We start from the raw sequence: 27,512 nt of genomic DNA, 5'->3' as shown, positions 1-27,512 counted from the left end.
GAAGTGGCACACTATTTGTGGCACACTACATGGCCATTTGACAGCCGAACTGAACTGCACAACTTTTGCACAACTTTTGCCCATTAAAGCTAATGGGAATTGGTTATTAAATAAAAAAAAAGTCAGATACTCACCTAAGGAGAGGGAAGGCTCGGTCCTATTGAGCCATCCCTCTCCTCTGGCGGTGCCCCCGGTGCTGCGCTGGCTCACATCCCCCACCGAGGGGACTTTGGAAGTCTTTGGGAGCCGAGTCCTCCCGAAGACAGGCAGCGCAAATGCGAATGCGTCATAAGTGCGTCATAAGGGCAATGCAGAGCGACCCGTCTTCGGGAGCACTCGGGCTCCCGAAGCATTTCCGAAGCCTCCCTTCGGCCGGGAGACCGCGGTATTTGACCGAAACGGTCGAATACTGCTACGGGGGAGCCAGGACAACAACTGGGACTGGGAGAGGAGAGGTAATGCTCTATCGGAGCCAGAGCCTCCCTCTCCTAAGGTGAGTATCTGACTTTTTTTTTTTTTAATACGGGTTTCCATTCACTTTAATGTCCACCTCTAGAGGTTTATTCTCCTGCCCAATCAGGGGCGTAGCAATGGGGGGTGCAGAGGTTGCGACCGCATTGGGGCCCGTGGGCCAGAGGGGCCCTCCCTCAACTGCAGTATTAGCTCTCTATTGGTCCTGTGTTCATAATAATCACTTCTATAGATGCTTTAAATGATAATAATCATTAACAAGCTTTTTCCCATCCCCTTCTTGCAACTCTGACACCATGGATGTCCTTGGCAGGTTTTGGTGCGCCGCATCAATTGTTAGGTATAGAGTACTTGGAGGGCCCATATAAAACTTGCATCGGGGCCCACAGCTCCTTAGCTACACCACTGTGCCCAATCCCTCACCTGATGTTATTGCCAGTGCAGAGGGAGAATAGAGAGCAGGATGTGCAGGCTGGATGGACAGTGTGTAGGAAAGCAGCCCTCTGATTGGCTGAGTTACAGCCAAACAGGGGGCTGCTTCTGGCCATTTTTCATAGCCAATCCCTATTCTACTCTCAATAGTGATATCATATCAGTGGAGATCAGAGAATTCCAATGATCACAGTGGCCCGGGCCCATGAAAATAATCATAATGCGGCAGTGTTTCACAAGAAAATAAACATATTGCTGAAGCGTTTCACCAGAAAATAATAACCCTAATGCAGCAGCATTTCTTCAGAAAATAATCAGAATGCGGCAGGGTTTTACTAGAAAATGCACTTATTGCAGCAGCATTTCACCAGAAAACACACGTATTGCGGAAGCGTTTCACCAAAAAATACACCTAAATGCAGGCAGCGTTTCACTAGAAAATGCACCTAAATGCGGGCAGTGTTTCACCAGAAAATACACAGGCAGGGCTTCCCCCCCCCATTACTTCCCCCTGATAGCGCTGCACCTGTAAGTGGCAAAAAAACATTTACTCACCTGCAGAAGACTGCTCTCTCTGCCACCCTCTGGAACATGCACAGCAGCTCCCCCGATGATCTCTTGCAGCAACTCCAGCTGAAAAACTCCCGTGCTGACAGGCAGAACAGGACTACGGGAAAGTGGCGCCCAAAGCCCTGCACTGGAAACACAAATAGTCTCCAGTGCAGGGCTTCAGACGCCATTTTTCCGCAGCCCTACTCTGCCTGCCGGAACCCACAGACTCCGCCGGGTGCGCCGCAAGCCAGTTAACTTCCTGGTGACACACCATCTGGCGCCTCCCCCCCTACACAGCACTCCAGGCGACCGCCTGGATGGCCTGGTGGACTAGGCTCTACTGAGGAAGAGATTGATTAGCAGACTACACGGGAGGTAAGTATGACATGTGTATGTTTATTTTGACTTTTAATTTTTAGTTCAGGTTTGCTTTAAAGCTAGCTCCAAGCACCGTGATTTGTTGTGACTTGCAGTGATCTCATTAGTGCACGTGTACAGGTACAATAAATTGTTTCAGCCCAATGCTCAAGACAGGCTCTAGCTTTAGCTTCCACTGCAATGTGAAACTCACAGCAGGCTTCATTTATTAAAAACTCAGTATTGCCCTAAAGTAACCAATCAAATTTAAATCTGTATAGAAAATGACAATTTGAGTCTGAGTGTTTTTCTTGGGGCAATTCAAACGGTTTCACTTAAGACAGTATGATAAATGAAACCTGACATAAGGACAGACTTATAATCTGTTCATAGTTTACATAGGAAGAAAACGTTGCTGAGAGGGAATCTATCAGACAGCCTAACACCTGCTTACTATTACTTCAAGGAACGCGAAGCTCAGCCCAAGTCTCATTGCAGATAAGGGAGCTGGCTTGAAATAAGTATGAGGCCTGTAAGTCTAAAGCTGAACACTTATCACCTGACAGCAGATGGATCCAGTGATGCCCCCCTCACGATGAGCGTTCCACTATCCATCTTCTGGCTGGTGGATATGCACGACACGTGCGAACAGGAAATCAAGCAATGGCAGTACTTTGCGCAGAGTCGTCAGGGATCTTAAAGATCTGATCCGCTGTGGCAGTCGTCATCGCTGCACGGTGCTAAAACGACGTTTGCCTGATGTACCCACGTCACTAATACATGGAAACGATCGCTTGTTGCTCAAAGCATCGCCTGTCAACTAAAAAATCAACGGGAAAATTGCATTGTGGGTACAGGCCTTAAGAAATTACATTCATTAAGGATTTATAACACAGAAATTGAACTTAATGGTTGTTTCCCTGAGAAAGTGATTTTCAGGAAATTAGGTAACTATTCCAAAGCACACCCAGCCTCTGAATTACTATCGACTGTAAGTGCTTCTTAAAACAAAAAATTACATTTACCTTATTTAAGCTATGATTTTTGTAGTCAAGCGATGACACTCAGATACCTGTTTGCGATTCAGAGTGCCAAGCAAGGTCAGACACACTGGCATTCTGGGTAATCCAGGTCACTCCCTCTATCATTAGCATATATACATATGTAGTACTGTGTTATAAGCCTTAAAGAGGAACTGTCCTGAATATTACTACAGAACGAATACAATTGCTTATTTTTTACAATATTTGTTTATAAATCATTTAATCAAAGTTTATTCATTGTAAATTTTTTCTTCACCCTGACTTGCATTCTTAAATTTATCACAGGTGGCGACATCTTTACTGCTGGCAAGGTGCATCACTATGTGCAGGCTAAACACCACAGAAAGGGCGGGATTGCATACCAATACACAGCAATATATAGATATAGGAAGTGTTTCTGATGCTGAAGCCAGAATAATAAATGTAAACATAGTTAACATACAAATGGGTCTCCATAATGTACTATATGTTTCTCTTTAAGCCATCAGCCTTGTCAATGGTGGATTGATCATTAGGGTGACATTTCAGTGAGGAGTGGTGGGACAACCGGAGGCGCACAAGCGAGTGAGGCCCTGTAGCACAGGAAGAAAAGGAAGATAATGCTCTCCTTTATCCCTTGTAATTTTGGATTTAACCAGCATCATGGGACAGTTGATGACCTGCTAGATTAGAGACAGCGCAGAACGATCCTCTCCGCCGAGGATTATCTAGCATATGTAAAATGCATTAGAGGTAACAAACCCTTCTCCAAACAATGTGGGGATGATGAGTGGAGGCTTGTAATGGTCACATGACCATGAATGACAATTACAGCTGAAATAAGCTAACTTTGAGGAAATTGTGTTAAATCATGTATAATTACTTTATGAATGTTAAATAGAAACCATAACCAAGAATTGAACTTCATCCCAATCCCATCCCAAATTGAACTTAATGAGAAAGTGATGTTCAGGAAATTAACTATTAACTATTCCAAAGTACACCCAGCTGATACCCCCTTTCCCATGAGAAATGTCTTCCTTTTCTCAAACGGATCATCAGGGGGCAGGGAGCTCTGTATGGTTGATTTTGTGGTGATACCCCTCCCACAGTGTGATGTCAGCACCTCACAGCTCTGAGGTCATAGGCAAACGCAGGGGGGATTACAGCTGCCCAGAATACCCCCTCAGACCCGGGTACAGAGCATGGACTAGCAACGTGTGTACAGAGCATGGAGCAGCTCTGGGGAACATAACAGAGTCAGGTATGAGGACAGCCCTGTGCCCTGCTGTGTGAATGCTTCGCTTTCCCATTCATTACCAATATCGCCTGTCCTCATTATTATCTGGATTCAAACTGCTCCTGATCAATCCGTTGTCAATCGGGAGCAGCAGATCAGACATTTATGAAATAATTGTCAGATCCTGTCAGTCGGACTGGAAGTTGCATTATGTGTACCAAGCATGATGTCATTATTATACTGTACTGTGTGTGGCTGAGGGAGACCTGTCAGGAATCCCCCTCCCTTGAAAATCCTGTTTTTGCCCCTGGAGATCCTGACATCACACTGTGGGAGTCTTGTTTCATTGTGGGAAATAACAGCTGTTTCCAACTGCCAAAAACGGCAAGCAGCATTTCCTTCCAGTGACATCATCTGCCAGCAGTAAAAATGTCACCATGTGATAAATGTCTGAATGTAAATCAGGGAGAGAAAAGATTTTACAATGAGCAAACACTGACTAAATCATTTATACATAATTATTGTAAAAAAAAATTAAGCACTTTTTATTACACTATTTTCTCTGGAGTTCCTCTTTAAGAATTACTTCATAACCAGAACACAGAAGTATGACTTCAGCTAACAACACACTGGCATCAGTCTGTACTGAAATATTAGTTGGCTGTACTGACCTTTAACAGGAAAGAAATTCTATCTGTTTGCCATGGGAAATCCTGTTTTACTTTGCAATAGTTTCATCTAGGACATCCATTGTTTAAGTACATCATAACACTTCTTAAAATAAAGTAGATCAAATGCAGTACTTAGTATGTAAGCAGAAATTCAGTTCAAATGTTTTATTTTAGTGTTGGAATATGGAACGGTAAAGGTTACTGGCAAACTCTGTTGTCTGGGTTTTGACTAGGGAGATTTGCCCCTCTCTGTCCTAAACACAGAGTCACCCAGAACACAAAGTGAGCTACAATTTTTCCATTGGTAATACAATGAAAACATCTAGTTGGGATGGGGAGGAGTGGCAGCTATGAGATTTTTATTACCCTCTGTGCTCTTACTGAGGTTTTCATCACTTCCTGGCTGAGCGAAACCCTCCTTAATGTGGACACAACAATACAAACCTAACAGAAGTTTTAAATGTTTCAACACAGTCAAGAATACATTAAAAATTATGTCCAAGTAACACACCAGTTTACAAAATAAGACATGATTTGTGGACCTCTAGTGTAAAAATAAAACCCATTCTACTGTATCAGCACAAGTAGCAGAAGTTACAACAGAGTAGTAGGGAAAAAAGTCTAAAAACTGACTACTACTGACTACTTAGAGCTAGTCCACACTAGGTCCGGAAACATATCCGTGGCTGCGTTTTTCAAACCGGATGAAAAACGGAGTTCCGGATACTAATGTTGATAATAGCAGCCAGCCTCACCCAAGTAAAAAACGGATCCGTCTGCGTTTGCGGGGATCCGTTTTCAAAACCTGAACGTAAGGTCCGGATCTGCTGCATTTTCACGCAACGGATCAGGACCATGGATACACGCAAGGGGTAGTGAAAGCAATGAGAAAACGCATCTCCAGCTCCACAGGCAAAAAACAGATGTTAAAACGGATAGCCTAAGCTTTATGATTGGCCCAAAAAAATCCTCCCACTCCTTCCTAATGATGGAGACGTTTTCTGTCAGGGAAAAACCTGAACGGAAACTGATGCAAAACTGATGCACTTTCATCAGTTTGCAGTACGGTGGGTACTTCCCCTGATCCGGACTGCAGTGTCCATCCTGCAACTGTGTCTAGTGTGGACCAGCTCTTACTGACCAGGTCTTCTTGGTTAGCGCCCCCCCCCCCCCCATCTTGAAAAACTGCCATGGCAGTTTTCTGCCTTTAGAAAGACTGCTAAGAGATTGTGTTATCTGTGGTTGGGAGGAGCCTCATAGTGTGGCCTGAGGGGTACTCTGCTTCTACCTGTGCCAGCATCTCAGAGAGAAGAGGTGAAGAGAGAAGTGGTGTTGTGCCAGCCACAGTATGGTGCATTTCAGAGCTGCCACAGTGTTTGTCTGCTGCCTAATGAAGCAGTCAGACATTACTGGGTAAAAAAAAGAGGGGGAACAGTCATTGTGAGGATAATTTTGGCTTTTTTCACCTTGGAATTTACAGTGGAGGTCCGCTTTAAATGAATAACAGGTAACAGCTGGCATTACTATTATCATATGTCTCAAGTAATCATATGTGTTGCCAATGGTATAATGCAACCATCCTTACACGAGGAGAGGCCACAGGGATGACCCATCAGTGTGCTGCTGATATGTTCATCATAATCAGCAGCATGTCCTTACCTACCTGTGTTTTCTGAAGTACACAGGTCAGGTTACCAGCTATGTTCTTTATCTGGGCTGTATTAAACCTGCAAATCTGATGGGACTGGCTCGTTAGCAATAAATTCCTTTTAGAATGTAAAGACAGTGGGCCAGATTTATCAAGAGTGTCTGAGACAAAATATTAGTCGGTTTTTAGAAATCTACGCAGAACTGTCTCAGGCATCTTAAGCAATCAGTAGATAGTGCAGATTCCTTCTAAAACTGTTGTAACTGTTGTATAATAGGAGAAGCTATGAAGGTCTCTCAGACAGTGCAGTGTGTGAGAGGAATTGCTGTTGCTGAGGTAACCAACACACCCGCTGTGTTGATAGCAGCAGGCTCTGAGGAGGAATTCAGCAGGTGAGAGGAGCACATCCCAAATCATGTACAGCCTGCACTCTACAATCATGTCTAGCCAGCAGTTCTACATCTGTAGAACTGCTATCAAGCACTTCTTAATTTGCATTAGTTAAGGATGGATTTGCACTTTTCTTAACTGTAGTGCAGCTCTAGAACGTCATGCTAAATTGCCACTATTACCTAGGATTAAGAAGAAAAAACTGTTGGTAATGCGTTGATAAATCTCCCCCAGTGAGCATGGAATTTGACTTTGGGGGCTTTCTTGATCAGTTGCCACTTATGACCCATTCAGGAAGCAAAAGGATTGTTCACTAGTTCTACTGTACAAAATTAAGGTACCGACATATGCTCAATCATTGTCACCCATCAGGATCATGCTTGATCCCTTGACAACACTGTGGTGCACAAGCGGTGTACAGCACATCCCATGGCTAGTTGGCTGCAGCCAAGGGACGCATCTGTTTCTATGGAGATGGGACAACAGCACAAAGGAGGATGATGGAGTGGCTTCTGGCTGGCAGGGTGAGAAGGGGAATAATGGAATCAATAATGGGATTGTGCTTCGCTCCGGTTTCACTGTTGCTAAAGAACCAGTGATCCCTACTACTTTACATATGATACTTTTGTCATCTGATCAAAGTAACACAGCTGTTTCAGCCCTATTTGAACCACAGAGAAGAGAAGATGTATTACAAATGATAAATAAGTATGGTATTGCAATATTTAAATCAAGAAGGAGGCTGTTGGGAAATTGGTGCTACAACTTCTGTCTACCTGGTCACATGACAGCACAGTGCTGTTAACCTTTAGTCCTGAATACACCTATTCTTTGGTTTAGATACAGTCTGAAATCATACTTACCACTTTATCATGCTGTTTCTTTCGAAAGCTGCATATGCATCCTTGCCCACATGCCTTTATTGATCCTGGACTGGTCCCATGGCTGGGTGTGTTCTGTGCTTGCACAGTAAAAATTGCAATTGTGTATGCGTTGGATGCTCGTGGCCATGGGAGTACTATCGAGGAGGAGCATGCTTGGTGGCACACATGTACAGTAGCCATTGGCTGGCTGAGTTGGCCAGATTTTGGAGGGGCACAGCTGCTGAGTGAAGGAGCATGGAATGACGGGGAGGGACCAGAACAACTACAGGGGCTAGAAGAAGCCTTAGCTGAGTTAAACTGGGTACATTTTGTTTACTTTAGAGACCCTTTAATTCTGTGACATACAAGCAACTTCTTAAGTACTACAGAACGGTAATATTTTAAACTAAGGATTATTGATTACCAGTGGCATTAAACCTCACTTTACTTGTAAAAAGGCACTTTGATCACACTATCTTTGGAAATTCTTGACTAAATACACCTTTGACCAAGATTCCTGGTAAAAAAAAAAGGTATCATTGCCTAGATCAAGGCTTCCCAACCCTGTTCTCAAGTACCACCAACAGTCCATGTTTTGTAAAAATCCACTGAGGTAGTTAATCAGCTCTGCTGAGACACTAAATACTAGGGGTGGGACGGCGAATCCGGCGAATCCACGAATCCCTCGAATATTGAGAAATATTCGAGATTCGTGGATTCGAATCCCGACGCAATTTTCCCCTAAACGAATCCGCCGAATCCCGCTGCATCCCCGCGCAACCGCCGATCCCCCGCTCGTCCTATTCCGACCCCCCCGCGCCTCCTCCGCTCGCCGCTTGTATAGATGTGAGCATTGGCTCACCTAACACCTGCCCTGGATTCCCTACCTGCCGCCAGCGCAGAGCCGCAGACCTCTTGTTTCCTCCTCTGTTCCCCCTAGGGATCCGCTTTTGCATCGCGTCATCACTGAAGCGCCGGGCGGTTACTAGAGGGAATAGAGGAGGAAACAAGAGGTCTGCGGCGCTGCGCTGGCGGCAGGTAGGGAATCCAGGGCAGGTGTTAGGTGAGCCAATGCTCACATCTATGCAAGGGGCGAGCGGAGGAGGCGCGGGGGGGTCAGAATAGGGCGAGCGGGGGATCGGAAGAGGACGAGCGGGGGATGTAGCGGGATTTGGCGCTGGATCCCCTTGTTAGGTGAGCCGATGCTTTTTTTTTCTTTGTAGGGGGTGAGCAGAAGAGGTGCACAGAGGGAGGGGTACCCTAGCTAGCTACACTGAGGGTCCCTATACCTAACTAGCTACACTGATGGTCCCTATACCTAACTAGCTATACTGAGGGTCCCTATACCTAACTAGCTATACTGAGGGTCCCTATACCTAACTAGCTATACTGCATGCCCCTATACCTAACTAGCTATACTGAGGGCCCCTATACCTAACTAGCTATACTGAATGCCCCTATACCTAACTAGCTATACTGAGGGTCCCTATACCTAACTAGCTATACTGAATGCCCCTATACCTAACTAGCTATACTGAGGGCCCCTATACCTAACTAGCTATACTGAATGCCCCTATACCTAACTAGCTATACTGAGGGTCCCTATACCTAACTAGCTATACTGAATGCCCCTATACCTAGCTATACTGAGGGTCCCTATACCTAACTAGCTACACTAAATGCCCCTATACCTAACTAGCTATACTGAGGGTCCCTATACCTAACTAGCTATACTGAGGGTCCCTATACCTATCTAGCTACACTGAATGCCCCTATACCTAACTAGCTATATTGAGGGTCCCTATACCTAACTAGCTATACTGAATGCCCCTATACCTAGCTATACTGAAGGCCCCTATACCTGGCTAGCTCTACTGAGGTCCCCTATACCAAACTAGCTATACTGAATCCCCTTATACCTAGCTATACTGAATGCCCTTTTACCTAACTAGCTATACTAAGGGCCCCTATACCTAACTAGCTATACTGAATGCCCCTATACCTAACTAGCTATACTGAATGCCCCTATACCTAACTAGCTATACTGAGGGCCCCTATACCTAACTAGCTATACTGAATGCCCTTATACCTAGCTATACTGAATGCCCCTATACCTAACTAGCTATACTGAGGGCCCCTATACCTAACTAGCTATACTGAATGCCCCTATACCTAGCTATACTGAATGCCCCTATACCTAGCTATACTGAATGCCCCTATACCTAGCTATACTGAATGCCCCTATACCTAGCTATACTGAAGGCCCCTACCTAGCTAGCTATACTGAAGGCACCTATGCCTAGCTAGCTATACTGAAGACACCTATACCTAGCTAGCTATACTGAAGGCACCTATACCTAGCTAGCTATACTGAAGGCACCTATACCTAGCTAGCTATACTGAAGGCACCTATGCCTAGCTAGCTATACTGAAGGCACCTTTACCTAGCTACCTATAGTGTGAGCACCTAGCCTGCCTACCTATACTGTGGGCAACCATTCCACGGAACGCAGGATTCGTTAGATTCAGGATTCGAAAGGTTCGAGATATTCGAGAACCTTTTTAGATTCGGATTCGTATTCGGATTCGAAGAAATTGTGGATTTGTCCCATCCCTACTAAATACCTCACCTGTGAATGTCTGTGGTTTTCTAAAAAGCATGCACTGTTTCTGGTACTTGTGGACATAGTTGGGAAGCCCTGATCTAGATAACACATTGAACCTTAAGTGTTTCTCAACATAACATAAGAAGTTGACTTACTTTTTATCTTGTTGTGATCAAGATGAAGGCGTTCCAGGTGACCATTGACCGTAGGCACAGAAGACAGTTCATTGTATGACAACTGCAAGTCTAACATAGAACTGATATTAAATATATTTGCTGGGACCCCGGTATCTGATAACTTGTTGTAGTTTAACCTAAGAAAAGCTATCTTAGGTACATTATTAAAGTAGTTATTGGGTATAGCCTCAATGTTATTGTTATCTAAATACAGCTGTACAGTGTTAGATGGAATGCCTGATGGCATCTTCTTGAGTGAATTTTTTGCCACATTCAGCTGAATCAGATTCTTGAGCCCTCTAAAAGCATCTGCCTGGAAAGAACCATCTGTGAGCTTGTTATGGTGTAAATCCAAGAGAGTCAGGTTCTCTAAATTGCTGAAAACACCTTCAGGAATCTTTGAGATTTTATTCCTGGCCAAACGGACTTGCTCCAGGCTGCTTGGCAATGGTGCTGGTATAGCTCCTAGTTCATTGTCCTCTAGGAATAAATAAAGTAGGTTCTTCATGTTTTTGAAAAAATTCTTCTCAATTTTTTCGTTGGTAAGTTTATTTCTATTCAGATTAATCCACCTTATTTGAGTAGCATTCAGAAATGATTTTTCATTAAGTTTTTCAATGGCATTATTGTGCAAATATAGGTACCAAATTCTTGAAGGAATGGGAGGCACCTCTTTCAGGCCTTTGTTCTCACAATACAAAGCTCTTGGGAAGCTTGGAGGGCAAAAGCATTCCATAGGACAGTCTTCAGCAATTAAACTAACGGGTTCCAAATCAAAGTAGTCATTATCAGCCTGTGTTTTGGAGAAACTTACGATAAAAAGCACCAAAAAGCATTTAAAAGTTCTGAAAGTAACTTGTGTTTCCATTGTCAACCTTAAAGAAAATAATAAAAATGTCATTCACGTACAGGTGAAAATTTCAGGTTGTGCTCAATTATGTAACTAGAAAGATAGCATCTCAAACCTTCAAGTGTTATAGCATACTTTGTGTAGTTAAAATGTCTTAAAATAGGTCTCTGATCAATTGTGCAGTTTATTTGTATTCCCAATTTAGCCCTGTTTTAAGTTACTGGCATGTTACTCTCATGGTTTAAAGTAAGAAGATAATCAGGGATAGTTCACATTCTATACTCAGTGAGAGCTGAAATGCAGATAATGGTCCTTAAGTAAGGTATAGAATGCAGCGAGAGATTTTACAAAAGGGGAGAGGAAAAGTAACATTTAATAAGCATACATTTTAAGTAGAGATTCCCACACACCAAAGCTATTTTAGTATTAGTATAACATAGAGTACCAGCTTATACTGTACATTCTGTATAATAGGTGACATACTGGTATCTTAAAATTGGGCTAAATCAATAATGCTCAATTCTAATATGCGTTTTAATGTTTGATACCTCCTTAATATAGGATAATATACACTATCCCTTTAAGTTACATTTAAACTACATTTCTGGACTAGGCCTTGCTACATTTGTGGCACACTGCATTGTGGGATATGCCATTTATACCATATATTGAGCAACAGATGTTTTAGAAATGTGTATAACATTCAAATCTTGCACTGAAAATGAGCTACATCATCTTTTTTATATTTCCAACATCCCAATAGGCTGACAAAACAAAGCCTCCTTTTGTTTAAGATTCCCATCATCTTGTGTAATGTGTGGGTAGTGAAATCAGACAGATCAGATGGGATCACTGAAACACAGACTGGGCTGTTCAAGTCAGGTATCATCTCTCCAATGAAATCACGTGCTAAGACTGTCTATTCCCCAATTCAAAAAGTCATCTGGACGGCATTATGTATGAATATGTTGTGAGCTCGCATAAAGGATCAAAGGCCATTTAAACAGCTGTTCCTTGTGCATGCTGCTTCAACCTTGAGAATTCTGTATGAGAATCCTTGCCTGCAGCTATGAGAACTCACTTAGATAAACAATAATGTTTAAGCATCTCTTTGAACATGTTGTTCCCATTGAATACAGTTTGTTTATAAAACATAAAAAGGGTACTCATGACTTAGTTCAGTTTAGTGTATTTGTGTAAAATGTGTATACATTTTCAATAAAAATAATGTATCAAGTGATAATGTTAAGAACAATGGCATCAAAAACAATAGCATAATAGTAATATCACCACTGCCAGCACTAATAATAATAGTAATAATCCACATGCATAAATCAATATTGAAAGAAAAGACATTATAAACAAACAGTTGAATCAAAAGCATCTCAGCAAAGATCATGCAGAAAATAAAGATTCTATGCTTTACTTTTTCAGTGTAAAATTCCACAAACGTGACTGATATTGCATTAAAAGCCCCTCTGTTAAAATGGGAAAACTGTCTAAATTATGCAAACATCAAGCATAAGTTATGCACAACTACAGTCAAACCCATAGAAATACTGCACAAGGTGCCAAATGAATGACAGTTATACATATCACTTTACAAGACTAACAGCTACAGACTTGGACTCTCTCCAAAACATTAAATACAATAGTCTTAAGAAACACTAGAGCAAAATTCACCAATGCATGTCCTGCTCAAAAGTCTGCCTTAATAGAAAGATTTAAAAATGCTAAAAGAGTTACCTCTTATTTGAGCAGTGGCAGTTCTTCCTCACTCTATGTGATGCCTGCTAGAATTCACCTTAAAGTGGAAACTCTTGGCTCCTAGCAGATTGTTTTCATTCTGTCCTTAGAGGTTTAACTGCCTGACTGTTACATCAACTGTACTCTCCTTAAATTCACAGGCAGAGTCTTATGTTACTTGTACAATATAATCACAGTTATTAGCTCTAGTGTCTCTTTGGCAATGTTTGAGTTCTCAGCTTACCTATGATTTCCTGAAGCCTCAGTTGTTTTGTGTTGCTCTCTGGTCAGGCTATGACTGAGGTAAAATGCCTAAGTTTTATGAATGCTGCCTGCCTGCCTAATATATATGCACCAGTGACTACAACAGTTAACCCATAAAGCAACTTAAGGCACTTCAGCACCTAAACAACACAAAGGAGGACATAGCTGGTTTATATTCGTTGCTGGAGGGCACAGTGCTTTCATTTGCATTCTCATTTCAGGACATGTCACAAATAATTGTAAGCACTGTCAACATATTAAAGGAAAGTTTTTTTTGTGTTTTTTTTTAATACTGAACATCTTTTGGAAAATAGCACATGAGAAATCAGAGGAAGCTATCTCAGAGCATAATATTTTCCAATGAGAAATTATACAAGCTGGAGGAGAATTAATATAAAATATAACTGCAGATTGATTAGAACCAAATGCTGAGCTTTTATAAATGATGTTCCTACAAAATAAGACATTCCCTGCTCCACTTTTGCTGATATAGCGATTATTTATTTTTTTATTATTATTATTTGAAGTAATCTTGGATAGCATTGAAAATTAACTGTTTATAAAGAGCTTAAAATAAAAGAATGTAAGGAGTTGCAGATTAAGCTTTCTCTGTAAGTCTATTTTTGTACATAGTGTTTCCATGAGTAGTAGACAAAGGTGTTTATTGGATTGTAATACTGTAATACTGTATAATAGCAGAAAGAAGAAAGAGACCTCAGAGGCAAGAGCCGAACATGCTATCTGTGACTGGGGTTTCAAATAGGAACTCTGAAGTATAAGGATAATTAACAAGGGGGTGGAGTGTTGTGAAAGGGGTGGATGACTCAGGATAGGTCATATCAGGATATGTGTAATCCCTCCTCTCTATCTGTCATCGTCTAGGACACTTAGTTTGTAGGGCAATTAGACCACAACTGGACACCACTGCCAACCGTGAAAAAACGTAAGGTTTATTATTACGGATTAAAACAGGATTTTTAAGAATGTCCTAAAAGTCCAAAATATATTGTAAACATCAATCTTTTATTCCTGAATGTGGTATCAGGCAACCCCAGTGCCACATTTGACTGTAATTAGAAGCTGAAAATGGATTTAGCAATTATGTGCCCCGTGGCAGAGAAGTGTTTATGCATCACTATAGTAGTTTCCATGTCCCCATGATGTGTTCCTCAATAGATCTTAACCACATTATTTCTTAATATCTCCCTATTTGCCCCCCCTCCCCAGTGCAATCACTGACCACTCTATTGATTAGTGTTTTGGGAAGGGGCAGCATAGGAGTAGCCATATAGACTGTAGTGATAAGTACCTGTCAGGAAACTTGGAAGTGATTTGAAGGTGGGGGGACTAGGTGCATCTAATGCAAAGTGCAATCCAAGTCATGTCAGTGGTAACAGTGCAGTCCCAATCCATTTGCAGTTAATTGCCACAATTGAATCCTAGTTCAGTCAATAAAGTGTCAGTCCATTCAGTAGTTCCATCACAGTACCAACAGTCATCACAGTGCTGTTAGAGTTTGGTTACAGGTCCATCAGTTATCACAGTTAGTTTGGTCAGATTGTCAGGTTCTTTGTCAGAAAAGTCCAGGTCCACCCTCTGTCATTAGTTACAATACACTCTCAGTCCCATCCAGTGAAAATGATCAGTCTGAGCCTTTTGGTGATCAATTATAGTAGAGTTTGTCTCAATGGCCAGTTCACTGTCAGATGGTGGACAAAATGAAGTCATAGACAAGAAAAATAACAATTATACTGTTTTTTTTTTTCTCTTGGTGAACTCAAAGCACCAGAGCTGCAGCCACTAGGACACGCTCTACAGGCAAGCTTTGCCCAAAGTCTCCTACTGAATAGCTGCTAGCTTTAAGCTTACTGAACAGGAAGAGCTGAGATTCAAACTCTAGTCTCCTGTGTCAGAGGCAGAGCCCTTAACCAGTACACAATCCAGCCACTGTACCTATCCAGCCTATCCATAGAACAATCCCGATCTTGATACATAATACAGAGGACCTTACAAAGCTGGCACACACACCATTGGGACACTGGAAAGCGCTAGGGACACAATACAGGAGGGGGCACTGAACTTCAAGGGGAAGTCAAAAGCTAGGGACATAATAAGGGAATGTAAAAGCACAGGACATGCTTTGGGTAAGTGGAAATCTTTAAACATTTTTGAGCCAAGGAAGGATGGGAAACAATATGAGGGCCCCAGTAAATTATGACCCTCTTTGGGAACACTGGAAAACTGGGGCACATAGTAAGAGATGGCAAAAGTGAAAGTAGTGAGATGGGCAATGAAGGAAGGGGGAGGAGGACAAAGTTCGGACACATAACATTGTGTCGGAAGCTCTGTATTATTGCTATTTGCTAGTGTTATGAGCATTCTAGATAGTTCAAAACAATAGAGCTTTCACATGTATACACTTATTACAAAAACACAATCAGATGCAGGGCAGTTTAAAGTAAATTAAAAACCTCATTGGGTATTTGAAGTGAAAATTGTCAGATATTATATTTAGTGAATTGACTTAAAGCGGACCCAAACCAAACATTTTTTTAACTCAAAATACTTAGTTGCACCTCTCTGACACATACAAAGATAAATAAACACTCCTTCAAGCCTATGAGCATTTCAGTGCATGCTTTTCACCATTCTCTTTTCATAACTAGGGTTATACAGGTGGCAGCCTGTAACGATTGGTGTCAGCAACACAGATTTTCCTGATTATTGGTGATCTGCAGTATCACCAATAATACAGATGCTATACCTGATTATGTGGTGATCTGCAGAATCACCAATAATACTAGTATAGCTAGACACAGGACACCCAATGTGATATAGTGTTTTGTGAAACAGTAATTGGAGAGATTATCTCCCGAGAAGCGGGAGATACAAACACTTCTGCAGCCTGGGATTCCCTGAGCGGCAGTGAACGAGGCTGTGCTGCAGCCAGTGGATACCTGAGGAGCAGGAATCACTGTCTGGAGTAATATTGATGATGATTGGTCTGCAGCTAGGGATTCAGACTGTACTGCAGCCAGTGAACCTTGGATAGGTAGAGACCCACTGACTGTGCTGCACGATGGTCTCCAGTGGAGCTGGTGACCATAGGCCTGATATAGCAGCTAATAATCACCTGAAGAGCAGGCGTCCCAGGTATACAGTAAGGCTGATCACCCAGGGGCTAGATGACAGCCATAAAGGTCAGACAAGCCAGGTCGGCAACACACGGACAGACAAAGTACAGAAGCGGTTAACTGATTCGGTATCCTGGTACAGGCAATGTTGGCAACAGGTAATCAGATGGGCGGAAGTACCGAATCAGAGAACAGGAGAGTAGTCAGGAAAGCCAGAGGTCATAACAGGTAACAGTATATATATCAATCCTAGTCTTAGGTGTGAGGTCCTTGGTCTCAACACCTGGGAACTAGTCTAACACATAAACAGTAGCAAGCAATAGTACTTTAAAGCTATCAATGGAATCTGACTCAGTGTGAATTCCCAGCTCCGGCTGGTTCTAACACACTGTGGGATCTGACTCAGGTCTGAGCGCTCACACGTATATGTTGGGCAGCACGGTGGCGTAGTGGTTAGCTCTCTCGCCTTGCAGCGCTGGGTCCCTGGTTCGAGTCCCAGCCAGGGCACTATCTGCAAAGAGTTTGTATGTTCTCTCCGTGTCTGCGTGGGTTTCCTCCGGGCACTCCGGCTTCCTCCCACATTCCCAAAACATACACATAAGTTAATTGGCTCCCCCTAAAATTGGCCCTAGACTACAGTACTTACACTACATAATATAGACATATGGCAATGGTAGGGATTAGATTGTGAGCTCCTTTGAGGGACAGTTAGTGACAAGATATCTTTATACATTGTACAGCGCTGCGTAATATGTCGGCGCTATATAAATACTAAATAATAATAATAATAATATGTTCGCAACAGCAGACAACTTGCAAGTGACAAGCGTGTCCTATATATACTAAAAGCGCTCCACAGCGCCGCCCCAGTCACTCAGCCAATCCGGAGCTTAGCTGGAGTCAGCTGATCGGCATGATCAGCTGACTCCTCTTCTAGCAGCATAAAGGTCCTGTCGCCTGGCGCGTAGTTCTCTATCTGTGTGCACTAGAAGGACCAGGCAAGGCAGCATCACGCTGCTGCGTGGCAGCAGCCGCCGGCTGGGACGCGGAGATAGCCGCCATGCCGCTTTCCCATGCGGCGGCATCTCCGCTATTCATTACAGTATCCCCCCCTGAGGAGTGGACCCCGGACACTTCCTACCCGGTTTCTCAGGGTGTAAGTCATGAAACTCTTTTTTCAATTCCTCAGCATGCATGCGACAGTCCGGCAAGTTCTCTCCTCCAGACCATACCCCTTCCAGTGGACCAGATACTGTACAGAATTTTGCACCTATCGAGAATTCAAAATCTTCTCGATCTCATACTCGGATTGGTTGTTAACCATCACAGGGGGGCGGGGGGAGAGGAATCCACATGCACTGCAGGCTTCAACAGAGACACATGGAATGATTTCACACCTTTCATGCTAGCTGGGAGATCAACTGCATACGTGACGTCATTAATCCTTCTGGACACCGGGTATGGTCCTACAAATCTGGTTCCCAATTTAGGTGACGGTTGCTTTAAAGCCAAGTGCCGAGTGGATACCCACACCATGTCCCCTGGGGAAAACTTCCACTCTACAGACCGTCTCTTATCCGCCTGTTTCTTCTGAGCCTGGAAGGCTTTCCCCAGATTCCTCTTAACCATTCCCCAAATCTCCCTCAATGCCCTTTGCCAATCCTCCAGGGACGGAAATAGGGTAATGACACAGGTAATGGGGCAAACTTGGGAGATCTTCCTGAGACTACCTGAAACGGGGAGAATCCTGAAGAGGAACTCTTCAGATTGTTATGTGCAAATTCTGCAAACGGCAAAAACTTTACCCAGTCAGACTGTGCATCTGCCACATAACATCTGAGAAACTGCTCAAGGGACTGGTTTATTCTCTCGGTCTGGCCATTGGTCTGTGGGTGGTAGCCTGATGAAAATGAAAGGTCCATGTCCAGCTGATGGCAAAAGGCCCACCAAAATTTTGACACGAACTGGACTCCCCGATCTGACACGACATTCTCCGGAATGCCATGCAGCCAGAAAATGTGCTGGATGAAGAGAACAGCCAACTCCTGGGCCGAGGGGAGTCCTTTCAGAGGGACAAGAGCCATCTTACTGAATCTATCTACTACCACCCAAATGACTGTCTTGCCCTCAGACTTGGGGAGTTCTCCCACAAAGTCCATCGACAGATGGGTCCAGGGTTCACTGGGCACTGGTAGGGGTTGTAGTGTACCCACTGGTGCCTGACAAGAGGGCTTACTCCTGGCACAAACTGAGCACTCTCTTACAAACTCCTTACAATCAGTTGCTAGCGTAGGCCACCAAGCGCATCTGGCCAGTAAATCCTGAGTTCTGGCAGCCCCAGGATGCCCCGCATTTTTATGGGAATGAAACAATTGCAGGAGTTGTAGGCGGAAGGGTAGTGGTACAAACATGACTCCCTCAGGCTTCCCTTCTGGAACATCCTGCTGATAGGGGCCCAGAGTAGCCGTCCAATCCTTCCAGGTCTCAGTAGCTGCCAACACTACTTTCTGAGGCAGATGGTTTCTGGGGTTGAGGTCTGCACTGTCTCGGGCTCGAAACACCTAGATAGGGCGCCAGCTTTGACGTTCTTACTCCCTGGGGTGTACGTTATGACAAATCTGAATCTTGAAAAGAACAAAGACCAACGGGCCTGTCGAGGACTGAGTCTTTTGGCCCCTTCTATGTACTCCAAGTTTTTATGATCCGTATAGACTGTGATAGTATGCTCTGCCCCTTCTAGCCAATGTAGTCATTCTTCAAAGGCTAATTTAATGGCCAAAAGTTCTTGATTGCCAATATCGTAGTTCTTCTCAGCAGGAGAGAACCTACGGGAAAAGTAAGCACAGGGGTGAAGTTTGCCCCGCAGACCAGAGCGTTGAGACAGTACAGCCCCAACCCCGACCTCTGAGGCATCGACCTCTACAATGAAGGGGAAGTTGACATCCACATGTCTCAAAATGGGAGCAGAACAAAACAGTTTTTTCAATTTGGAGAAGGCAGAATGTGCCTCTGCTGACCAGTGGTATGTGTCCGCCCCTTTCTTGGTAAGACTGGTGAGGGGTGACACTACCGAAGAGAAACTATTGATGAATCTCCTGTAGTAATTGGCAAAGCCCAAAAATCTTTGGAGTGCCTTCAAACCCACAGGTTGTGGCCACTCCAAAACAGCCGAGACTTTTTCTGGATCCATGGAGAGACCAGATGTGGAGATAATATAACCCAGAAAAGGAACAGAAGTGACCTCGAAGAGGCACTTCTCTAACTTGGCATACAGTGAATTCTGTCTTAATTTCCTCAAAACGTACTTGACATGTTTACGATGTTCTGTCAGATTAGGAGAAAAAATCAGTACGTCGTCTAGATACACTAGCACGAATTTCCCCAGTACCTCCCTGAAAACCTCATTGATCAACTCCTGAAAGACGGCAGGGGCGTTACACAACCTGAAGGGCATCACCAGATACTCGTAGTGCCCGTCGGGTGTGTTGAACACTGTCTTCCATTCGTCACCATCTCTAATCCGTACCAGGTTGTATGCACCTCGCAAATCCAGTTTGGAAAAAATACTGGCATCACCTGAGCGAATAAATCGTCAATCAAAGGCAAAGGGTACTGATTTTTTACTGTAATCTTATTTAACCACTTGATGACCCACCCTTTACCCCCCCTTAAGGACCAGCGCTGTTTTTACTGATCTGTGCTGGGTGGGCTCTGCAGCCCCCAGCACAGATCAGGTAGCAGGCAGAGAGATCAGATTGCCCCCCTTTTTTCCCCCCTATGGGGATGATGTGCTGGGGGGGTCTGATCTCTTCTGCCTGCTGGGTGTTGCGGGGGGGGGCACCTCAAAGCCCCCCTCCGCGGCGAAATTCCCCCCTCCCTCTCCTACCTGCTGCCCCCCCCCCCCCCCCCCCGGCGATCGAGGCTGCACAGGACGCTATCCGTACAAATGTAAGCGCCGTACAAATGTAAACAAAGCGGATTATTTCCGCTTGTGTTTACATTTAGCCTGCGAGCCGCCATCGGCGGCCCGCAGGCTATTCACGGAGCCCCCCGCCGTGAATTGACAGGAAGCAGCCGCTCACGCGAGCGGCTGCTTCCTGATTAATTAGCCTGCAGCTGGCGACGCAGTACTGCGTCGCTGGTCCTGCAGCTGCCACTTTGCCGACGCACGGTATAAGCGTGCGGTCGGCAAGTGGTTAAACCTCGGTAGTCAATGCAGGGTCGGAGGCCTCCATCCTTTTTCTGTACGAAAAAGAATCCTGCCCCAGCTGGTGAGCGAGAAGGGCAGATGAAGCCTTTGGCCAAATTCTCTTTGATGTAATCCTGCATTGTCACCTTCTCAGGTCCTGATAGATTATAAAGGTGACCCCTAGGAGGCATACAACCAGATCTTAAATCGATGGGACAATCGAAGCTACGGTGAGGCGGGAGTTTGTCTGCAGACTTGGGACAGAACACATCAGCGAATTCCACATACTGTACTGGCACACCTTTAACCTTAATCTTGGTAGCGCAAACAGCAACTTTCTCTAAACAATGATGATGACAATGGGCCGACCAGCTCTTTAGCTGACCTGAAGCCCAGTCAATCTGAGGAGAGTGAAGTTGTAGCCAAGGCATACCAAGAATAATGGTAGAGGTTGCCATCTGCAGGACCAAGAACTGTAAACTCTCTTTATGTAACACCCCTACATTACACACCAACAATGGGGTCTGAGAAAGAGGTTGTCTACTCTGTAATGGAGAGTCGTCAACTGCAGTAACCAAAATCTGTTGGTCTAATGGAAGTAAAGGAATTCCCAATTTCTTAGCAAAGTCATAATAATAGTCGGAGTCTACAAAGGCTTCTGTAGGGACAGTCTGACCCTCCCACGTGATAGAACAGGAAAGGAGCAGACAATTATTGTTTAGAGGTAGAGACTGCTCACCTAGGGTATTACCTCTGACTACTCCTAGGTGGCAGCGTTTCCTGACTTCTTAGGACAATTCTGAACCCTGTGACCCTCCTCAGCACAGAATAAACAGGTTTTTTTCCGATTTCCTGCGATTCTTTTCCACCTGCGTCAATCTAGAGTGTCCGATTTGCATCGGCTCTGGCGGGGGTGACGAGGGTGGAGAGGAGGCGTAGGAGACATATCTTACAGCATTTCTACCCCGGGACTGTCTTTGATAGCGTAAGCGGCGATCTACCCGTACAGCTAAAGCAATTGCCTCGTCAATGGATTTAGGCTCAGGATGTCCCAACATCAATTCGGAAACTGCATCAGATAAACCTGACAAAAAACAGTCTAATAGTGCACATGTTCCCCACCTAGCTGATACAGCCCACTTCCTGAACTCTGCCGCATAAACCTCTACCGGATCTCGACCCTGGCGCAGGGTCTTTAGCTTCCATTCAGCGGTGGAAGCAATATCCGGATCATCATATATAATGGCCATGGCTTTAAAAAATTCCTGAACTGATGACAGAGCCTCATGCCCTGCCTGAAGACTATATGCCCATGTTTGTGAATCCCCTGATAAAAGGGTCTTTATAAATGTAACTCTCTGAGTTCCAGTTCCTGACCGGGTAGGCCTTAACTCAAAATATGATAGCAATTAATTTCTGAAATTCTGAAAGTCAGATCTATGTCCAGAAAACTTTTCAGGTACAGACATGCGAAGGTCTGTAACTGGAGGGGATCGCACTGCATTCACAGCCTTTTGAAGGACCTGTGTTGAACAAGACCAAGCTGCCATCTGAGTCTGTTGGCCATAAAGTACCCTGATGAGATTATCCACCGAAGTGGCTAATCCGTCAATGCGGCTGTGAAGTGCCTCCATATTGTTTTGGTCTGCTGTTCTCTAACGATTGGTGTCAGCAACACAGATTTTCCTGATTATTGGTGATCTGCAGTATCACCAATAATACAGATGCTATACCTGATTATGTGGTGATCTGCAGAATCACCAATAATACTAGTATAGCTAGACACAAGACACCCAATGTGATATAGTGTTTTGTGCAACAGTAATTGGAGAGATTATCTCCCGAGAAGCGGGATATACAAACCCTTCTGCAGACTAGGATTCCCTGAGGGGCAGGGAACCAGGCTGTACTGCAGCCAGTGGATACCTGAGGAGCAGGAATCACTGTCTGGAGTAATATTGATGATGATTGGTCTGCAGCTAGGGATTCCCTGAGGAGCAGGGAATCAGACTGTACTGCAGCCAAGGATTCCCTGAGAGGCAGGGAATCAGACTGTACTGCAGCCAGTGGACCTTATATAGGTAGAGACCTACTGACTGTGCTGCACGATGGTCTCCAGTGGAGCTGGTGACCATAGGCCTGATATAGCAGCTAATAACCACCTGAAGAGCAGGCGTCCCAGGTATACAGTAAGGCTGATCACCCAGGGGCTAGGTGACAGCCAGCAAGGTCAGACCAGCCAGGTCGGCAACACACGGACAGACAAAGTACAGAAGCGGAAGACTGATTCGGTATCCTGGTACAGGCAATGCTGGCAACAGGTAATCAGATGGGCGGAAGTACCGAATCAGAGAACAGGAGAGTAGTCAGGAAAGCCAGAGGTCATAACAGGTAACAGTATATACAGTGGAGGAAATAATTATTTGACCCCTCACTGATTTTGTAAGTTTGTCCAATGACAAAGAAATGAAAAGTCTCAGAACAGTATCATTTCAATGGTAGGTTTATTTTAACAGTGGCAGATAGCACATCAAAAGGAAAATCGAAAAAATAACCTTAAATAAAAGATAGCAACTGATTTGCATTTCATTGAGTGAAATAAGTTTTTGAACCCCTACCAACCATTAAGAGTTCTGGCTCCCACAGAGTGGTTAGACACTTCTACTCAATTAGTCACCCTCATTAAGGACACCTGTCTTAACTAGTCACCTGTATAAAAGACACCTGTCCACAGAATCAATCAATCAAGCAAACTCTCCAACATGGGAAAGACCAAAGAGCTGTCCAAGGATGTCAGAGACAAAATTGTAGACCTGCACAAGGCTGGAATGGGCTACAAAACCATTAGCAAGAAGCTGGGAGAGAAGGTGACAACTGTTGGTGCGATTGTTCAAAAATGGAAGGAGCACAAAATGACCATCAATCGACCTCGCTCTGGGGCTCCACGCAAGATCTCACCTCGTGGGGTGTCAATGGTTCTGAGAAAGGTGAAAAAGCATCCTAGAACTACACGGGAGGAGTTAGTGAATGACCTCAAATTAGCAGGGACCACAGTCACCAAGAAAACCATTGGAAACACATTACACCGCAATGGATTAAAATCCTGCAGGGCTCGCAAGGTCCCCTTGCTCAAGAAGGCACATGTGCAGGCCCGTCTGAAGTTTGCCAATGAACACCTGAATGATTCTGTGAGTGACTGGGAGAAGGTGCTGTGGTCTGATGAGACCAAAATAGAGCTCTTTGGCATTAACTCAACTCGCTGTGTTTGGAGGAAGAAAAATGCTGCCTATGACCCCCAAAACACCGTCCCCACCGTCAAGCATGGGGGTGGAAACATTTTGCTTTGGGGGTGTTTTTCTGCTATGGGCACAGGACAACTTAATCGCATTAACGGGAAAATAGACGGAGCCATGTATCGTGAAATCCTGAACGACAACCTCCTTCCCTCTGCCAGGAAACTGAAAATGGGTCGTGGATGGGTGTTCCAGCACGACAATGACCCAAAACATACAGCAAAGGCAACAAAGGAGTGGCTCAAGAAGAAGCACATTAAGGTCATGTAGTGGCCTAGTCAGTCTCCGGACCTTAATCCAATAGAAAACCTATGGAGGGAGCTCAAGCTCAGAGTTGCACAGAGACAGCCTCGAAACCTTAGGGATTTAGAGATGATCTGCAAAGAGGAGTGGACCAACATTCCTCCTAAAATGTGTGCAAACTTGGTCATCAATTACAAGAAACGTCTGACCTCTGTGCTTGCAAACAAGGGTTTTTCCACTAAGTATTACGTCTTTTATTGTTAGAGGGTTCACAAACTTATTTTACTCAATGAAATGCAAATCAGTTGCTATCTTTTATTTAAGGTTATTTTTTGATTTTCCTTTTGATGTGCTATCTGCCACTGTTAAAATAAACCTACCATTAAAATGATACTGTTCTGAGACTTTTCATTTCTTTGTCATTGGACAAACTTACAAAATCAGTGAGGGGTCAAATAATTATTTCCTCCACTGTATATCAATCCTAGTCTTAGGTGTGAGGTCCTTGGTCTCAACACCTGGGAACTAGTCTAACAGATGATAGCAACAATATAGCAATCTCCTAGTCTTAGGTGTGAGGTCCTTGGTTTCAACACCTGGGAACTAGTCTAACAGATGATAGTATCAATATAGCAATCTCCTAGTCTTAGGTGTGAGGTCCTTGGTCTCAACACCTGGGAACTAGTCTAACACATAAACAGTAGCAAGCAATAGTACTTTAAAGCTATCAATGGAATCTGACTCAGTGTGAATTCCCAGCTCCGGCTGGTTCTAACACACTGTGGGATCTGACTCAGGTCTGAGCGCTCACACGTATATGTTCGCAACAGCAGACAACTTGCAAGTGACAAGCAAGTCCTATATATACTAAAAGCACTCCACAGCGCCGCCCCAGTCACTCAGCCAATCCAGAGCATAGCTGGAGTCAGCTGATCAACATGATCAGCTGACTCTTCTTCTAGCAGCATAAAGGTCCTGACGCCTGCCGCGCGCGTAGTTCTCCATCTGTGTGCACTAGAAGGACCAGGCAAGGCAGCATCACGCTGCTGCCTGGCAGCAGCCGCCGGCTGGGACACGGAGATAGCCGCCATGCCGCTCTCCCATGCGGCGGCATCTCCGCTATTCTTTACACAGCCATTAGCAATTTCTCCTTTGCCAGAAACCACCTACTCCACCAGTTTGCCGAATTCTGTCCGGCAATATGAAAGAAAGGGAGGGGTTCCTCCAATAAATGTAAAATATGTTATACTTGTCATCATGCAGTTGAAAAAAGGCTGCTATTTATTATTATAATTTAAAAAAATAGATTTTATTTCTGAAATCTTGTATTTTTAATTTGGGTCCACTTTAAGTGTTTTCCAGGGTTGGGGAAAATACAATAGAAAACAGGGGAGGAGAGCTTTAAAATTGTTGGCAAATGGGAATTAGAAGATTGCCCTCCTCACCTCCAAAGGTTAATGAAATAACAGTTGTGTGATTCTAGTCACATGAATTCACCATCGGTTACAACTTTGCTTTAGAGAACTTCTGGACAACCTAGGACTATTGCAAAAAAAAAAAATGTTTTAGTTGGAATGATTGCAATATCACAACTGCAGTTTCACTATCCTTTGCGTATGACCACACTATGATCATGATAAACTGCAAACTTGTACCACCTAATAGCAAATGATTTTTAATAACCTGAAGCCAGTCTTGACCGATCATGGATGGTCTGCAGTTATGACACTGGCCTACCACCCCTCACAAGTGCTCCAAACCCACAGCTGAACTACCTTTAGTGTCCCTACCTCTCCCTCTAGATTGTAAGCCTTTGGGCTGGGTCCTCCTCCTTTTGTGTCCTACCTGATCATACACCTCCATTACTGTGAACCCATGCTATGCATTTGAGTGAACCAAACTTGCCTAATCTCCATGCTCCCATCCCGTGACTAAGCATTACCTTGTACTCAAACTGTGCCGAGTGATCTGTTTTTTCTTGTATTCGTGTATTGTCATATTGCTGTATGTCACCCCTAAATATTGTCTGTAACCTAAACTAATGTCCAGCGCTGCGTAATATGTTGGCGCTTTATAAATACAATAAATAAATAAATAATAATAAATAAAATGACGCCTGATGTTCTCCAACCTTGGAACAATCCTGTAGTACATCAGGTCTATTGTGATGGTGCTCTAAAATAAATATTTAAATATAGATGTTCTGCCAAGTAAGAGCCCCAATTAAAGCATCAGCAGTTTTCAAATGTAGAGCTACTGTCACTGAAAACTATGCAAAGCACACTCAGGCCTGGAACTCCCTACAAATCGCAAATTGCTACTTTCTTGAGCATTTTCTGGCGATTTTGGAAGTGATTTTAAAACGTAAGCTTTTTGCCTGCAATTGTGATTGCGATTTCAACTCTGATTGGTCATTTTAAATTAGTATAAATTTTTTTTACATTTTGCATTAATTTTAATAACACACAAATCACTCTGTGTAGCGATTCATAAGCGATTTGCGCAAACGCTCCCAAAATGCTGCATGTCCTACGATTACGATTTTGCTAATTGCAATCGCTACTGTGGAATTTGTCCAATCCATTTACATTAGCTGAGCGTTTAGAGTAATCGCTAGCGATTTAAAGCGCTCCCTAAACACCAAAAAAAAACAAAAAAAAACGCTCTAGTGGGTTCCAGTCCTTAGGATGACTTATTTCAAATAAATAATCTACGTTGTAACAGATGAGTATATAAATGAATTGTTTTAGCCATACTCGTTCTGGTTAACTGAAAGAAGATACATGAAACCTAATATTAAATTACAACTTCAGTTTAGTTTGAGCAGAGTACATTGAAATATTACTAACCTTAATCCCTCCTGCTGCTGGAATGAATGGATCATATTCAGGGCATGGAGATCAATCACTATGTTTTCAATGATGAAAATAGAGAAAGGAATGGATCCTTTGTGTAGCAATCGGTGGAAATGATGGTGGTTTTCAATCACCAGTTCTCATTTGTCAGCATGTCTGAAATAAGAACTAGTTCTATTCCCCCATTGCAAGCAAATTAGGTTCAGATCTGACCTTGAGTATAACAGCCGTATAGTGGAAGTCTGAATTTTGGTTGCTTTGGGTAAATACGCACTATCCTTAAATCACACATTTTTCAAAATGAGGCCAATAATTCCTTACCCATTACTGCATTACCAGAGTCAGTTGGAATTAACATTTGTCAGTTAAAATAGATCTATAAAAAGTGGGATCTAAGAGGAAAGGCTAACATTTCCCCACCACAATTACAAACAGAGCTGCAAAAGTGAGTCACCTAAGATTTCTTGCTAATTAGCAGCATTTGTCAGTGAAACAGAAAATGTGACATCC

At 43.7% G+C, this 27,512-nt stretch overlaps 1 protein-coding gene across 3 annotated transcripts in view; it reads right to left on the bottom strand.

Annotated features, from left to right (window-relative positions):
- Positions 1–27,088, bottom strand: part of KERA (keratocan) — an 81,616-nt gene extending 54,528 nt beyond the window's left edge. Inside the window, exons 1-2 of one of the 3 annotated variants that reach the window (XM_068272775.1) lie at positions 26,997–27,088; positions 10,408–11,303 (exon numbers count right to left, since the gene is read on the bottom strand). In XM_068272775.1, the coding sequence (XP_068128876.1) occupies positions 10,408–11,303; positions 26,997–27,031 (931 nt within the window). In that variant the 5' untranslated portion in view covers positions 27,032–27,088. Of the gene's footprint in view, positions 1–10,407; positions 11,304–13,024; positions 13,130–13,268; positions 13,330–26,996 lie in introns of those variants that run through there. The other 2 variants (XM_068272777.1, XM_068272776.1) reach the window with 2 other exon arrangements.
- Positions 27,089–27,512: the final 424 nt, after the last annotated feature.

This window comes from Hyperolius riggenbachi, chromosome 3 (genome assembly GCF_040937935.1).
Source record: "Hyperolius riggenbachi isolate aHypRig1 chromosome 3, aHypRig1.pri, whole genome shotgun sequence".
In the NCBI taxonomy this organism is placed as follows: domain Eukaryota; kingdom Metazoa; phylum Chordata; class Amphibia; order Anura; family Hyperoliidae; genus Hyperolius; species Hyperolius riggenbachi.
Note: the sequence above shows the minus strand (reverse complement) of the source record. Positions and strands in the feature narration are given on the sequence as shown.